This window comes from Carettochelys insculpta, chromosome 12 (genome assembly GCF_033958435.1).
Source record: "Carettochelys insculpta isolate YL-2023 chromosome 12, ASM3395843v1, whole genome shotgun sequence".
Classification (NCBI taxonomy): Eukaryota; Metazoa; Chordata; order Testudines; family Carettochelyidae; genus Carettochelys; species Carettochelys insculpta.
The window spans coordinates 26,726,892-26,744,864 of NC_134148.1; the positions used below are offsets into that span (position 1 = coordinate 26,726,892).

Consider the following 17,973-nt stretch of genomic DNA (forward strand, 5'->3'; position numbering starts at 1 on the left):
TGGATGGAGACAGAAGAACCATATCCTGGGGGGCGGGGGGAGGCAGTAAAGTAGCACTTTAAAGACTAGCAAAATAATTTATTAGGTGGTGAGCTTTCGTAGGACAGACCCACTTCTTCAGACCATAGCCAGACCAGAACAGACTCAATATTTAAGTGATAGAGAACCAAAAATAGTAATCAAGGTTGACAAATCAGAGAAAAAATGATCAAGGTGAGCAAATCAGGGTGGGGGCAAAGTCAAGAATTAGATTAAGCCAAGTATGCAAAAGAGCCCCCATAGTGCTCTCTGATTTGCTCACCTTGATTTTTTTTTTTCTGATTTGTCAACCTTGATTACTATTTTTGGTTCTCTATGCCTTAAATATTGAGTCTGTGCTGGTCTGGCTATGGTCTGAAGAAGTGGGTCTGTCCCATGAAAGCTCACCTAATAAATTATTTTGGTAGTCTTTAAAGTGCTACTTTACTGCTTTTTTGTTTTGATGGTACATAGACTAGCATGGCTTTCTCTCTGTTACATATCCTGAAACTTTTTTGTGATGTCACGCTCAGTACATAAGGGCTTTGCTATCTCCAAAAGCTCAGATATATGTCTCCACCTGGTGGGGAGTCTTGAGCAGTTGTAGCTTTGTCTAATGTGGAAGAAAAGGAAGTAGGCCTCAAACCTGTGTGAGAATTTCTTGCCACACATCGTTACCCAGCTGCCTCTGAAGCATTATGTGAGACACACGTGGCTGGAGAGCTCTTGGTCCCACATTCAAAGGAGAAAACAGAGAAGGGCTCTGAGTTCAAGGAGAGTAAGAGAATAGAGTTCTTAGAGAAGCAGGAAGGTTTTCCTGCACATAGTGGTATGCAGCTCCTAAAAGATGACCATTTGATAAAGGTGAACAACTCTGATTTGCTCTTGCAAGCATCCCTCAGCTACCAAAGATGCCTAGATGCTGTAGAGATGAGCACAATTATAAAATATAAGAAATCTAGTGCATTCCTAGCTGGCATTCTTCCAACATGATCTAGATCAATAATGCCCATATTTTCTCATGTAAAATAATTACATTTCTGTGTACTGTCCCATGGTGCCATTACACCTTTCTAGAATCTTCAAAGGTATTTCTTCAGATGTTTGTCCGTGAAGGAGCGTATTTGACTTTGCAGAACTCTTGAGAAGTAAAAGTCTGTTTATAGGTTGTTTTTGCATTGATAGGGGCAGCTACTTCTGCAGCCTATGTATAGAAAGCCATTATTATAGGGTTTTAAATTATCTTCTAAAATATAAGCCAGATCATTGAGTGCTGTTTTTCTCTTTAGCACAGGATATAACTTCAAATGCTTTACAGCATGGCCTGACCACATAGAAGAATGTAGCCAAAGAATTCCAAGGATCCAAAGAGCGAGAGAAAGAGAGTGTACATACTCTAAAAGCAACCACTTCTCAGAAGGATCCTAATTTAACACCTTACTCAGAGCAACCTCAAAGTTTTGGATTGTTCAGATCCAGATCTGAATGTTACATATCAGACCTTTTGTTGCTTTGCATACAACAATGGTAACTTGCCTGAAAAAGCAGCAGAAGAAATGATGAAGAGCATGGTAAACAAATAAGTTTCACCCTATAAAAGCTCAAAAGATGGTTGGATCTCTAGAGCTGGCATCAGACTTTTGATTCTTACTTCTTTTGTGTTAAATTCGAATGACTAGTGTTTAGTGGAGTGTAGTATACAGAGCTGTACTGGAAAGGACTGCCAGGTGGGGCAAATGCAGAGGCAAATCCAACATTTATTATGAATGCTGCATTCTGTCAGCATTCTATTTGCTGCTCAACCTCCTTGCTTTTGTATATAGAGAAAATCAGTGTTGTTCCTTAGGGCTGGCTTGCAGCTTTGGCTACACGCCCACATATAGTAAGGGCGAGTCAGAAGTCTCACTGCTGCCATGTGACCTGCCTGGATCTTGGATCCTGCACAGGAGTAAGCAGTGCTGTATGCCTGCTTATGTCCCCCCTTTCCCTTCCCCCTGGAGCAAGACACTGGGAAGAGGCAGATCCATTGCTGCACCCACTCCATTTACGGGACTCCTCAGCTGAGTCAGTGCAGGGGCGGGTTGTAATGTACTCTACAGGTCAGCAGCACATTAGCATGTTAACATCTCCTTATCTCCAAGCAAGGGAGAAGAAGGGAGGGAACTTTGCTTCTCCAGGCATTTAATGAGCCACCCCCTTGGGCAAGGCTCAGGCTAAAAGCACAGTCTAGCTCTTAGAGTTCAGAAGCACGATGATGCACCACCTTCTTCTTTCTCAGACTTCCTGTGGCGTTTAAGAATAGGGCTAAAGTGAATAATAACTCAAAGGCATGTTGCCATTTAACCTCTCAAAGAAAAGGCTTGGGAGGGAAAGAGAGGTGCGACTGATCAGACAAGTCATATCAGATGTTGTCTTAAGTTTATGCGTGGATATTGATTTTTTTTCCTGGCTTGTTTTTGGCTTATCCAAACCTAGTTCTGTGTACTGCACATCACGAATGAGGATAGTTTCCACTTCCATGTTACAGCACCACTGGGACCTGAGTGGTTCCAGACCAGGGATTTTGCCGGGCCAGAGGAGGCCAATACCCTGCCGGTCTCCAGGCCCCATGCTCAGTCTCCTATCCTGGCTGCCAGCCACTTCCTGGCCCCAGCCCCTGCTCCCCAGCCCTAACCCGCTTGCTCTCCAAAATAGCGATAGTGTGGATGCACCAGTGCCATTAATTTGCAATTATTGGCCTCCAGAGGCATCTCACAGATGCAGGCCTGACTGCGGTGGCCATACCAGGTATCTCCACTGCTCTTCTTCTGCTGTGGAGCTTCATAAGCCTGGTAAGGGGAGAAGGTCTTGGCACATGTGGGAAGCTGTGATCACCCCATGCAGTACACTACCACCCAAGGCTGGTCTGAGCGACTCCAGGATGCCCTCTGATTCTCCTGGTGTCAGCCAGCACTCCTGAAGCTCCCATGGCAGCCACTGCTCAAGAATGCAGGAGAGCCTCAGCCTGGACCACTGGGGAGGTGCTGGATCTCACTGAGGTCTGTGGGGAGGAGACCAGCCTTTGGGATCTCCACGCCAAGAAGCAGAACACAGACCTCTATGGCCAGATGACTGCCAGCCAGGCTGACAAAGGGGCAGGCCAGGACCCTTGAGCAGTGCCATCTGAGGATTAAGGAGCTGTGGCAGGCCTACTACAAGGCCAGGGAACAGAGTGGATGTTCTGGGGTGGCACCGCACATCTGCTGCTACTATGAGCAGCTTGATGCCAGATGGGTCGCCTCCCCGCCCATCATCAGCGAGTCTGGCCAGGGCATGCCTAGCGTCAGTCATCAGGAGCGCAAGGTTGCGGGTAACCATGAAGAGGAGGAGGAAGCCAGTCAAGCAACCAGACCCACCTGCCAGGAGCTGGTCCCGACCCTGGAGCTGGTCCCTACCCCCAGAATGTCTCCCAGGCTTCCTTGCCCCAAGGACCTGGGGAAGGCATCTCAGGATGAGTTCTACAACTTTCCTTATCCACAAGTGGGGGGGGGGCAGACAGTGGGCTGCAGGAGGCTGTACACTCCCCTGTTGGCCCATTCAGCCTTGGGGGTCACAGAACACACTCAACTGTCTGGTGCTGTCACACAGGGACATGTTGGTCTTTCCCACAGGGTTCTTGGAGGGGCCTGCTCCATTCCAGCCTCTGTGGTAGGGCACCGTCCCACTACAAGCCACCACTGAGTAGTCTGGGGTCATGGAACCACACAGCACTGCCACTTATGGCCCAGAATCATGCCTGCGCTCAGGCAGCATTCGCTCCAAATCAAGAGCGGCGATGAAGAGGCAACTGATCTTGTTCACGAGGACAAGACGACCTGTTAGCCAAGAAGACCTGTTAGCCCTCGCTTTGACAAGCAGTATCTTGTCAGGCAGGGATGGACATTTTCTCCTTGTGGGACACTGTCAGAGTCAGGTCCAGCACTTGCAGAACACAGAAGGATGCCAAGTCACCCCCTCTTTCCTGCCTCCCACACCCAGGCTCCTGATTTGATTGGTCCTGGATCAGTTCACTGGGAAGGTGTGATCTCAAGTCTACCTGTTCACTTGGCTGTTTGCTTGGTGGAATGGATATATCTAGGCTTCCTGGAGCTGGTTTTAAATGTAAAGAAGATTTTATGTAAAATTAATCCATTTTAACTGAAAAAATCAAAATTTGAAACATTTGAACTGGCCCTAATGCTGTCAGGTCAATTTTGAGATTGAGTGTTTAAATTTAGCTGAAATCAGTTCTTATTTGTGATAATTGATAATGTAGGTACACACAGAGACAATATTCAAGACTATATGTCAAAACTAAAGTAAAATGTATGTACACAATTTTAAAATATTGATTGGTTTTAAAGTAACATGATTAATATTGCTGGCAATACACTATTAAAACTTTAGATGTGGCAGATTAGTTTAGATATTGCAAACTCACTGTTTTAATATACAGACATTTTTACATACACACAATTTGCCATTAATAATGCTGAACATCCAGTTTGGTATACTCAGCATTTTGGAGTGTTTTGTGTGTGGGGTGCTATAGCTTGTTTTGCCCCATTAATAAATTTTGCTAGGGCAAGTCTTTTAATAAAACAATACATGTGTGGTTCAGTACTTAAGTTCATAATACATTTGCTTTTAAGCACTGGACAAATGTCATAGTGCTGTATTTAAGAAAGATTACTTGTTAATTGGGCTTTGTTTAGTTAAAGCCTGTTACACCTGCTGGCATATAGGACAGCAACCAAGCTCCTCCACTTCTGTCTGTCTTCGGCCATTTTCTCCACTGTGTCCCGTTGTAGTTCATTCTCTTCATGTTTGTGCCAACAGTACGCCACCACGTTGTCTTGATCCTCCGACGTTTCTGTCGTCCTTCACGCATCCAGTGAAGTGCTATCTTTACAATGGCTTCTGCCTCCCTTCTCATCATGTGCCTTATCCATCTCCAGTGTCTTCTGATGATGATAGTGGTCAGATCCTCCTGTTGGCATCGCAGGAACAGGTCATGGTTGGAGATTGTCTTTGGCCAACACATGCGAAGTATCTTGTGAAGGCCAGTGGTGTGAGAGGACGAGAGCTTGGCAAGGTTGGCATGTTATTATGCAATTAGCATATTATGGTTTATTACCAAAATATCCCTCCTTGCTATAAGTATCACTATCTATCAGATATTTTAATGGGAATAGACCTTAGGTTTGAGACTTGTAATAAAAGCATATGTGAATAGTTACTTAGTGCTAAATTGTTATCCATAATATGCTTATTATTGGCCTAACTCTCTATCTTAGGTTTCTTGTACCAGCAAAAAGCACTGTCTAGCTGTAATCCATTTAATAAAAGTGGCTGCACAACTGATAATATAGCACAAGCGTGTCTCACTTGTTTATTCAAGTAAGTAGACTGCAAAATTCTCAGTAATGGTCTTTAGCTAGGTCGAAGCCCTGGAGCTGCTCCTGTATCCTCACGAGAGCTACCACAACTCCTGTGGCACCTTATAGACTAACAGATTTCTTGGAGCATAAGGTTTAATGGGCAAAACCCAACTTCATCAGATGCACCTATGGGAGGGGAGAGGTTACCACTGGGCCTATGGAGTATGCAGGAATTGTGTGGAAACAAAATTGCAACTTGTGGAGGATTCATTTGTTATGAGCCCTCTTTCTCCCCACTGAGCCATATCTCCTTCTGCAGTAGGCCAGCATCTCTGTTGTACAGGTTGGTTTGTAGCAGAGGCTTCAGCCATACCTCTGAAGGCCATGGGGACTTTGGGCTAGCTAGGGACCTGGAGTACGGATTAAAGCATCACACAAAAATGTAAGGAAATATTTTAAAAAAATCAGCCTGCAGAAGTAATGTGTTTGCTTCTCTTTAACATAAATAAGGTCAGTAGTTAATAGCCAAAGGCTCTTTTTCCAGCTGACTGTGCCTCTTTTGAGGGTTAGCTCTGCCCTCCAATTAGTAATGGCAACAGAAGCATTTTAAACTAAGCCAAGATGAGAAGTCTGGTAAATAGGAAACCTATGGCATGTAAGCATGTTTGATGTGTCCTGCATTCTAACCATGTAGTGTATCACCATAACTAGCACATGCAGTGTGCCTGCCATTTCTGGTCTTTGTTCTTTACTATAAGTATTTCATGAGCAAGTTCATATAAGGTTTTTCTTTCTGCAGGAATGAAAAAAAACCATGAGTAGGTCTTTCCTGTGGATTCTGCTCTGGCTGAGTTGTGAAGGATGACTCATAGTAAAAGGAACCTGAAATGTTTTAATAGGTTATATAAACTCACTGTCTAGTTGGTTGTACTTTAATCAGACAGGTCACAGTTATTTGGGCCGGTCTGTTTTAAGCTTATTGCAGTTGTGTTATTTAACAACCATTCACTTATCTCTGAATTATTCTACTAGCAGTTTCAGTGACATAGCAATTTAGGGGCTAGACTTTGCAAACCCTTTATACCATACATAGTGCGTAGGAGCCTCCAGTCTTGTTCCCACTATAGTCAATTGAAAGATTCCCATCGGTTTTAATGTTTTTCAGGTCATGGACTTACTGACTTCTTGTGTGACTCTTCTTGTGCTGGGCACGTTAGGCTACATGGCTGGTACGATCTAATCCTTCTAGGTGCTTGTGTAGCCTCTGTTACCACCTGCCTCATTGATAGGGGTGGGTCAAATGGCACTGAAGTGGAGAGGAGAACATGTTGCAACTTTTGAAGTACTGTTGCCACCTTCTCACCCTCCGCCTAGGTTGGGCCCTGGCTCAAAATTAGTCTAGTCTCTAGGTGTGTATTTTAAAATACTTAAATTCATAATGTTTTCCTTGGGTATTCTGGACTCAGCTTTCACCACATCTGTAGATGCTGTGCCTGCTCGTGCGATTAATTTATGTGGGTCCTTAGAAATGTGCCAACAATTCCAAAGATTGCAGGTAGCCTTAATCTTTGTTCTTCTTATACGACCTGCTAAAAAAACATTTTTCCCTACCTTGGCACAGCTGTTAGTTGCATTAAGTCATAATTGCCAGTACAAAAATGTCCTGATTGCTTTTTTTAAATCAGGATGAATGTAAAGGAAGAAATGGCAAAACATACAGCTGGATAAAGATGTATTTGTCCAATTGTTATACACACAAACCTGAGGGAAAAGGGGTTAGTTATAGTTTTTGCTCTGTTTTTAAAGTTTATTTAATCCATCCAGAAGTCAGAGTTTCTGTTTTAGTGCTGAATTAAATCTTTGCTGAAGCCTTTAGAGTGTTACAGTGGACACAGTGCCTACCCAAAACTTCAATTCTTGAGATTGGCAGCTTTGTAAGCAGAATTGAAATGATTAATCTAGTTATTTGAACAGATTTCAACCAGATTAAGAATTAACTAGAGTGCACCAAAATTTTCCAACTGCAATGCAGAAGAGGGTTCTTCTTCCACCTGGGACAGAAGGTTAACATGTAACAAGATCACATGCAGGTGCTGTGTATAAGTGGAGCTTAAACGTCACGTTGGCAAAAAAGTATTTTGTAGACTCAGCAAAGTCCCTGTTGGGCAACTCCTGCTTGGCTTGTTGTTGAGAGTACCTGTGTGAGCAGAGTGAACAGGAATTGGTTACGTGCATGCTCATTTCAAAGATACAGTGAAATAGGATTGAACTGACTCGTGGTTGAAAGTATCTACTTAAGAGAAGTGTAACCGCCCACAGTCAGACTCAAGTCTGGGGCCTCTGGAGCTCAGAGCAGGAACCTCTACCGTTTGAGCTAAAAGCCAGCTGTCTCTCAGTTTTAAGGCTGTAAAAGAGGCTCATTCTTTTTCTCTGTGAGTGATCTAGGGTGCCACTATGTGAGACAGTGAACCACACTCAGTAGATGTGTGGATTACATATTTCCCCTAGCTAAGGAAGCACGTTGAGAGCTTTGGAGACCCAGGGTACGTCTACACAGAAAAGTTATTTCAAAATATCTTTGCAAGTGTCAATACAACACAACCACAAAAATAGCGGTTGGCTCATTTAGAAATAGGTAAACCTCATTCCATGAGGAGCAGCGCCTCTTTCAAAATAGGGGCTGTGTAGAGAAGGAATAGAACCTATTTTGAAATAAGCTGCATCCAATGGCTCTTTTGCGAAGGAGGCCATATTATCAAATAGCTGAGGGCTATTGCAAAATGCATTTTATATGTATCAGTGTTATTTCGAAGTAAGCTGGTCCAAACGGCTGTAGCTGCAGTACATTCCCCTTTCGGAAGGGGAATGCAAATGCAGCAAACCTCGTTTTTGAAAGCACCCTCCTTCCTCGTATTTTTCAGGAAGAAGGGTTCTTTCGAAAACGGGGCTTGTTTTCGAAGGAACCCTGTCTACACTGCCTGTTGTTTTTTTTTTTCCTGAAAACACCACTTCCGGAACAGTGAGTAGCTGAAGTTATGCAAATGAGGTGCACAATATGTAAATCAGCACCTCGTTTGCATTTCCTATCAGCCGCATTTGCCATCCCCTTCTGAAAGGGGAATGTAATGGAGCCGGAGCCAAAGAGATTTTTGGAATGGCTTATTTTGAAATAACGCTGCTGTGTAGACATAGCCCCAGTTGAAATCCTGGATGAGCCTCCCACTTGAAACTGCCTGTAGGCAGGCTCGAACCTGGGATCTCTGGAGCCTTTACAGTTTGAGCTAAAAGCCATCTGTCTGCTAGCTATGGCTATAATGGAAACTCATTCTTTCTCTGTGTAAGTGGTCGTCTAGGTGCCACTACATGGGACAGTGACCCACACCCCCAGGTGTATGGGTTACAGGAGCTCTGGTCCGAAGTAACCAGGGGTTTCAGGTGAAACTGAGGTAGTGGGTTGGAGGATCTGTAGGGGAAAATGCACACAACCTGCCAGCACAGTGCTCGCTCTGCCTGGCTCCAACCATTGCTATGAGGACCTAGTCCTTCTAACTGCAGAGCACCTACTGTGAGATGCTGGGCTGCTTCAACCTTCGCAGAAGTCAGTGGAAATTGAGGATGCTTGATTCCACAAGCATCAGACTGTTGATCTTTCAGTGCCTCTACCATCAATACATTCACTCATAGACTTAGAAATGAAAGCAGCAAATGAACAAATGAAAGCAATGGCTGGCTACAGTAACTGTATCTACTGTTTAATATTAGACTTGGCACTGGTTCTAAATACCCGTAAACTTTGGGAAAGTTCAGCTCTGGGTCTGAACTTTCAAGCTCAAAGACAGCGTTAGTTAAAACTGAAAACACTTTCGTCTGGCAGCCTGAACGCACAAAAATAAATATTTCAAAATGTGATGTAAAGTATAGTTAAGGTTAAAAAAAAAAAATGACTGTAAAATGGCAACTCTTACTCTGTAGTATTCTCATTGTATGTACTTCAGGCATTTCTGATTACTTTACTGATTAAAACCAAGCTGTTAGTGCTGTTAGCATCACTGAGCCAGTAAAGCTATGGCAGAGAAAGGTGGATTTGCATCTGCCCCATGCATCACCAATGAAATTAGCAGCTAATTTCTTTGTTCAAAATTGTTACCTGGTGTGAGCAGGAGAGCAAAGCAGCTTGATTTTTCATATCTCATGAAGCATGTTTAGTGTTGGCAATGAGAGTTATTGAGAAAGTACATCTGGAACCCTCGTCATGTTGATTTTACAGCCACTGTTACAGCTCCAGCCTAATAACAAAGGCATAAGCAGTTCCTGTATTGTTTTCTCAGGTGCTCCACTGGCATTTTGCTCGCTTCATATTTCTCTCTCATTTGAAGTTACATTGATGATTTCCAAATTTATAAACAAATAAAAGCTCACACGAAGAGCCTGATGGGCTACACGATAGAGCAATGAGGTCAGAGAAAGAAAAGAGCATGTAATTTTAAGAGGACTTTATGTGGTATATGGGATGTAATGAGGGTTCTTTAAAATTACTTATTGGAAAATTCTGGACTGCAAAGGATTAAATCTGATCTAACAGTGTGGTTTTATTCTGAAAAAAAAATATAAAAAGTCCACCTTCCTGCTCAACAGATCTGTTCTATGTGTCTCTGTGCTCCCGAGTCCTCTTTGTTTACTACATTGCCAAAAATAAATTTCTTCTGCTGTTTTGCCCTGGTTAGCTCTGCTGCGCCTGCACAGCTAAGAGAGAACCAGCTGGATTTTAGTTCCCCTTTTACACGAAGAGAATTCTTTACTAATTGTTTGCGCCCCTCCCACCCCCGAAAACAAAAAGAAACAAAATCCCTGCTGCAGTGAGTCTCAGAATCTGGATTAACTGATTTGGACTCTCACTGAGGGACTGAAAACAGTAATGTAGAAGTCTGGGCGGAGGCCAGAGTTTGGACTCTGAAACCCGGAGGAGTGGGTCCTGCCGACCAGGCACCAGGCAGAGCCCAAACTTCTACACAGAGAGAACCTGAATCATCTCACCAAGGCTTTGAAACTTCCTGCCTCTGTGCATTGGGTTAGATGTATAAAGGCACCCTCAGAGACCAAAAGTACAAAAGGTAAGATTTTAAATGTGTGTAGGCCCCTAAATAGGCAAATGTGTTTAGTGGTGATTTTCAGATGCACTTACACACCTCTATACCTTTGAAAACTCTAGCCCAAAGCCCCTTAAGAGCCATTTACTCCACATCTTTAGGCAAAACAATAATGCCCCATTAAGTTGGTGGGGCTAGAAGAAGCAGCTGCTACTCCCGATCATTATTACTTGCAATGGAGCAAGAGAGGGAAAGATCCTAGCTTGATTCTCTTCTCATCTCTTCAGCTGAATTGTCCCTTGGAAAAATACTCTTTAAAATCCGAGCAGATGCAAGATGGGACTCACTGACACACAGTGAAGAGGGCCCACACTAATGGGGTCTTACAATCACTATACGGAGGAGAAGAGCATTTTAAACATACATGCTTTTAAATGCTTTTCTCAGAGTTCTGCAGCTTCTGAGGGGCACTCGTGGTCTCGGGAAGCAATGCTTCAGAGCACGCTTTGGGAAATGACGTGTGCGTTTTTATTTGTAGAGCTTTCAAGCACTCAGCATGATGTAGTGAAATTCATTACGGAGAAGGTCTCGAGCAGAGCACGAGAAGGCACACCACTCACGCCAAGTCTGGCACCTCCTCCTGGCCACTCTGGGGGTTAGCTTATTACCGCAGTCACATGCCATCACACCACCTCTTTCTCTCAGTGCCTCTTTCGACCACGCAAGCACAACATCTTCCTGACTCAGCCTTCTGGTCCAGTCAATCCACGTTTTTCCCTTCTGCAGTATATCAAAGTCTTTCCTTCAACAGCGCTCTGCAGTGTTCCCATTCAGTGCTTCAGCCCAACAGTTCTGGGCATTACTGCCCCGGAGCATGGTTTTACTCTGAAAAAACAACAGTGTAAAAATTCCACCTTCATACTCAACAGATCTGTTCCTTGTGTCTATGTGGTCCTGAGTCCTCTTTGTTTATTACATTGCAAAAAATACGTTTCTTCTGTTCTTTTACCCCAGTTAGCTTTGCTGCATCTGCACAGCTAAGAGAGAAGCAGCTGGATTTTTGTTCCTCTTTTACACAAAGAGAATTCTTTACTAATTATTTGTGTTCTGACTCTCAGGGTAAGCATTGGCCTGCTAAACCCAGGGTTGCAAGTTCAATCCTTGAGGAGGCCATTTAGGGATTGAGGCAAATAGATATCAGGGATGGTGCTTGGTCCTGCCAAGAGCGCAGGGGACTGGACTAGATGACCTCCAGAGGTCCCTTCCAGTTCTAGGAGATGTGTGTGTAACACCAGAGAGGCCCTCCCTCAAAATAAATAAATAAGTAAAAGCCCTGCTGTGGTGAGTCTCAGGCTGCATCTACACTAGCAAATTCTTTGAAAAGATCTTTTGAAAGAAGGGGACTCTTTCAAAAGATCCAGCGGAGTGTCTACACACACAAAGCATTTTTCTCTAAAGTAAATCAAAAGAACATGGCGCTCCTTTCGAAATCACTCTTCCTTCCCCGTTTCTGGAAGAGCGCCCCTTTTCAAAAGCTTCTTTTGAAAGAAAAAGCGTGTAGATGTTCTGGAGGGCCCTTCTTTCGAAAGAGCAATCCTCATGTTCAATCCCTGGCCCCCTCTTTCAAAAGAGCAGTCCTCGTGGCACCTGGTTTTTCAATCCCTGGCCTATTCTTTCGAAAGAGTGGGGGCTGTGTGGATGCTCTCTTTCGAAAGAGCGGATCACTCTTTTGATCCACTTTTTTGTGTGTGGACGTACTCTTTCGAAAGGAGTTCCTTTGGAAGAGATCTTCTGGAAGGGCTTCTTTCAAAAGATCTCTCTAGTGTAGATGTAGCCTCAGAGTCTGAGTTAACCTGTATGCTTTGTTACTGGACTGCTTCCTAACACTCGTGGTCTCCACTGCTCTTTCTCTGGATGGGGCGTGACTGGTGCCTGCAAGGGAAATGGGTGCAGGGAGGGCCACCCAGAGGAGCATGTGGGGACACGTCATTTAGCAATTAAAATTTTGGCAGTGGTACAGGAGGATGGTGCACCTCCCCAATGCTACCATAAGTCACCTATGTTTCTGGGTGTACCAACTCCAACCCCTCCTCCTTCTACCCTAGGGAGTGATTGCTCCTTCCCAGAAACTCTTGTCTGTTGCCATCTTCCTGGTTTTCTAGGCCCTGCCCATTTCTGCCCAGCTGAGCCTGCTCTCTATCAATTCCCTTCCCCTGGCTCTTGCCTCCAGGTGAAGCCTGTATGGTTAATTGGCCTGCCTGGTCATCTTAACCCATCCCAGACATGCATCTGCCTTTCTTTTGTGAAATAAATGCTTATTTGCATTTTTTAAATAAAGCTTTTTCTAAACATTTGCCCGTGTTGCGGAACAGCCTAAGTAATTCAGCTTTTTATTTGTCTGTATTCTCAGTCTAGCATACTCACATGATTGATGCATTTCTTTGTGTTGGAAATGTCAATAAGAAAATGACTGTGACCTGCTTGTTGATTTGTAACCTTTGTTGCTGCGTTGAACAGAAATTTCTAAAAACAACGTAAAACGCTTATAGACAAAGGGGCTGATAATGACCACGATGTATTTGTGATCCTGTGGTAAATCAGAGAGATCTTCCTTAAGAGAGTTGATTTCCTTCCTACATGAGCAGGTGTGTACTTATAAAATTCTCTTCTTGTTTGTAGGCACCAGTGACAGATGTGCCGTTTGGCCCTATGAGACTCCACCAAGATCAACTGCAGGTAACACTGTAGGAAAAACTGAAATTCACTTGTAGTTTCAGCATCGTCATGCTGCTTTTCTCCTGTCCTTTACAGTAAGCCCATTGATGTTGAAATAAACATTCCCAGCTCAAACTAAAGACCGCAATTTCAGCAGGGCAGTATTTTGATTGGATCCAAGTTGTGCGCACAGCCCCTCCCCAGGGCTTTCTGGCGTGCTGGATGACAAGCATGTTATCTAACAGATAGATACAGCACTCTGTAAGTTTTATCATCCAAAAGTAAATCCCACTCTACTTCCAGCCCCCCTCCCTTCTCCCCTGCATCTCTCAACTTATTAACCGTGATTGCTATAACTATTTCTCCACCTCCCCTATATACCAGTCCTCCCAGTTCTCACCCCCTGCACTTCATTCTACTGAAACTGCTCTGAACAATGTTGCTCCATAATGATCCAAATGGACAAATCTCAGACCCTCTGTTCCATCCTCATCTTCTTTGGGTTTTCGGCTGCCCTTGACATAGTTAAGCACAGCCTCCTTCCTGAAGCCATAGTCTCTCAGCTTGTGAAACTGCATCCTCTTCTAGTCCTCCTACCTCTCTGGGTATTCCATCAATACCTTTCTTGGGTGAATCTACCTCTTCACCCTGCTACCCTGTCCATGGGTATCAATGCTCCACTCATCTTCTCCCTGTACACCCCATCTCTAAGTCATATGATCCATGGTATCTAATCCTGTCTTTCTGATGGATTCATATGGCTGTCTCTCTATCCCTGATCTCTTTCCCTGCTGCCTTTCTGACGTTGCAGTCAACCTAAATTTAATTTGCTTGAAATTCTTGTTCTGGCAGCCCTGGGAAACAGGGCATATGGGATTAGAATTTTCTGGGCTAGGGAAGTCTCTGTAGACTCTGGGCATATGGAGTATCAGGATGGGGGCTTACCTGGTACCCTGCTCCCAGGGGCACATGAGGCACCATATCCCCTGCTGGTCCCATGCACAACCCTCCACTGCTATGGAGGAGAAGCTTCTGGAGAAGCACATGACTGCACTGTCGTTCCCCCAGCTGGAGAGAGAGGGAGTGACAGTGCACAGAGAAGCTTCCTCCTCCCACTGCTAAGGTCCGATCCGCAGGTGTTCACAGATCAGGGCCCCTGGGTTAAGGAAGTTCTAGTATAATACACCAGAGGCTGAACTCGTCTTCCCAAATCCTTCATACTCCAAGTTTCTTTGTCGCTCATTTCTTTGATGACAACACCACAATTATCTTTATAACACAGGCCTACAACCTGCTGGCATCTTGGAATCCATCACTTTTCTTGCTGCATAGGTTCATTCATAGCTCATAAGGCCAGAAAGGACCACTGTGATCAACTAGTCTGACCTCTTGCATAACACAGGCCTTTTATTGGACTGCGTTGTGGTCATTTCCTCTGAATGAGATCATCTCTTTTAGAATACAAAATCCAATCTCGGTTTAAAATTTTCAAGTGATGAACAATCCATCACTGCCCTTGGTTAATTACCCTCATTTAAAAATACACATTTTTTTAAGGTTGAATTTACTTTGCTTCAATTTATAGCCATTGAATCCTGGTCCATTTTTTTCCTCTAGAATGAAGAACACTCCATAATCGAGTTTCTGTTTCCCACATAGGTGCTTACAGACTATGATCAAATCCCCCAGTAACTGTGGCTTGGAAAAGCCAAATAGATTGTTCTCCTTCAGCTTTTCATTATAAATCACGGTTCTTTTTCCATCCTTTAATCATTGCCATGGCTGTTCTCTAAAACTCTCCAGTATTCCTTGAACTATGATAGCAGAACTAGACACATTTTTCCATTCGGGGTCACACCAGTGCCAAATACGGAGGTCATGCAACCGCTCTACTTGTACTCTATATTCCCCTGTTCTTCTGCATCCAATGAATGATGGTAGCTGTTCTGGCCATGGCATTGCAATAGGAGTTCACGTTCAACTGATTAACCATCATGAATCTGAAAAATAACTTGAGGGTCACCACTTTCCAGGATAGAGTCCTCCATCTTGTAAGTATTAGCTGCATTCTTAGTTCTTAGATGTATATGAGTACATTTGGTTGTATTACAGTACATAGTAAGCAGGATACAAGCAAACAATAAGGGTATGTCTATTGTACATGGAAGATTGACCTGGTGAGGGTTAATCTTCTGGGGTTCGATTTCATGCACCTGGTAGGGGTGCCCAAAATCAAACTATTAGGGATCGGCAGTCAACAACTGTGCTCCTCAATATTGCAAAGAGTAAGGGAGGTCGAAGGGAGAGTTTCTTCTGTTGACCTCCTTTTTTGAGGACGGCCAGGTAAGTCGATTGTAGATAAGCTGATTCTAGCTATGCAATTGCAGTAACTAGAACTGTGTATTTACAATCGACTTTAATGTCTAGTGTAGACCTGGCCTAAGTGATTCAGATCACTTAGTACCAGTGAACAGTTCCCTTCACTATTCACCACTTCCTCAATCTTTGTATATCTGCGGACTTTATCCATGATAATGTTGTAGTTTCATTCAATGCCATTGATAAATATGTTAAAGAATGTGGGACCAGGAACTGCTTCCTTTTAGTCCCTACTAGAGCTACACGTGGTCGTTAATGATTCTCCATATTTGGAGTCCTATAAGTTAGCCAATGTTTCATTCACTTTATGTGTGTCATCTTGATTTTGTATGACCTTCATTTCTAAAATGCTGTATGTGGTATGTGAAAGTCAAATGCCTCATGGAAGTCCAAATATATTACATCAACATTATTACATTTATCAGTCCAATTAATACTTTCACAAAAAAAATGGTATGTTAGTTTGACATGATCTGCTTTCCGTAAAGTCATGCTAACTGGCAATAATTCTGTTGCCCTCTTTTCTTTCTTTATCAGTCAATTCCTGCATCAGCTGTTTTATTACTTTCGATAGAATCAGTGTCAAGCAGACAGGCCTACTGCCTAGGTTGTACCATTTACCTCTTATAAGTATTCGCAGTATATTAGCTTTCTTCTAGTTCCCTGCAACTTACTGCAAATCTGCAGGAGTAGTCCAGAGAGCTCCTTGACCATCTCTTTTAAAACGCTTGGGGTGTGTCTACATGGGCACAAATCTTCGAAATGGCCACGCTAATGGCCATTTCGAAGATTACTAATGAGGTGCTGAATTGAATATGCAGCGCCCCAGTAGCATTAGGACGCTTCCAGCCACTGCGCTTCGAAAGCACTGCTTTCAAAAGCATGTGGCTCGGCGCAGCTACACAGGAGTCCTTTTTGAAAGGACCCTGCACCTTTTGAAATCCCCTTATCCTGCTCACTGAGGACCCCCATGTAGCCACACCGAGCCGCGCTCTTTCGAAAGCAGCGCTTTTGGAGCGCCGTGGCCGGAAGCATCCTAATGCTGATGAGGCGCTGAATATTCAATTCAGCGCCTTATTAGTAATCTTCGAAATATGGCTATTTTGAAGATTTGTGCCCATGTAGACACAGCCTTGGATGCAAATTAGGAAGACCTGCAGATTTTAATATGCCTGATGTTCAGGAGGGTCTGTTTAACATCCTGCCTAGTTACAGTGGGACTGGAGAGTGTTTTCTCATCATATGATGTGAATACATCATCCTGCTTTTTCCCCAAATGAGGACAGAAATATTTCTTGCACACATCCACCTTTTCTGCATTATTGTTGATAATTCTAACATTTCCATCTAATAATGGTTCAGTAAAACAAGCCTTGTAATACCCCCTGGAGTTAGCTATGTAATATTATCCACATTTTACAGATAGGGATACTGAGGTACAGAGAGGTTAAAAGACTTCGATTCTGTGTTAGAGCCAGGAATACATCCCAGATTTGATGACTGTAGTTCTGTGCTTTTGCTGCAGCATGACCCTTCCTTTCTTAAGATCGCTATAAATTAACTTCACTAAAAATAGTCCAAACTATTACTTGTTTTACAGAAAGTTTAGTACAAACTACTGTTTGTTGCTATAAAAGGAATCTGAGTTAAATGAACACAAAGTCCTTCACTCTTACAAAAATACGCACTACATGTAAATGTTGAGATTTATGGGTAGACATTCGACCAACTGTGTCCAAAGTGTAGCTGCCACTGGGATTCTTAAAATAGCCCAGAAGTATAAAGTTCAGCAGGATGTGGCGTGAGTTACAGACACTATACATTATTGTTTGACCAGAGTTATACGTGTCTTGCTGTAGTTTGATTCAAAGTTTTGGTATTGTGTGACAAGGGCCAAATTTTGAAAATGACTTTCCCCCCTCCATTCCAAACATGGGCACACCCGTTATATTATTTGAAAAAGCAGCATTCATTACAGACCCCATATTCAGTCTGCAAACATCCCAAAGAAAGCCTCTTCCTCACTCTCTGTACAGTTTTGCCCTGATGCAAACCTTTTTGCAGCCAATGGCAATTTTTCTGTAGACTTTAATGATCTTTGGATCTGACTCCCCCTCACCTTTTATAGTACTGTCCATCATGCTTCTCTGAATACTACAGACATGAAGGAACTTAAGCCTCCCCGTATGATGTGGGTAAGCATTAGCATCCCCATTTCAAGGAAAAAGAAACTGAAGCACAGAGGAGTTCAGATTGCTAAAGGTTATGGCGCAAGTCTGTGACCAAGCCAGCGCACTCTCTCTCTGAAATAAATTGCAAGGCAGGCTGTGCCTAGGAGTCATAACTGGGGCAAGCTGCATACATCAAAATGCTGC

General features: G+C 43.5%; 1 protein-coding gene across 3 annotated transcripts in view; it reads left to right on the plus strand.

The window, feature by feature from the left end:
- Positions 1-17,973, plus strand: part of PDE8A (phosphodiesterase 8A) — a 196,579-nt gene that overhangs the window by 119,071 nt on the left and 59,535 nt on the right. For all 3 annotated transcript variants that reach the window (XM_075006290.1, XM_075006291.1, XM_075006288.1), the window contains exon 2: positions 13,184-13,240. In XM_075006290.1, coding sequence (XP_074862391.1) covers positions 13,184-13,240 — 57 coding nt within the window. The remainder of the gene's footprint in view (positions 1-13,183; positions 13,241-17,973) is intronic.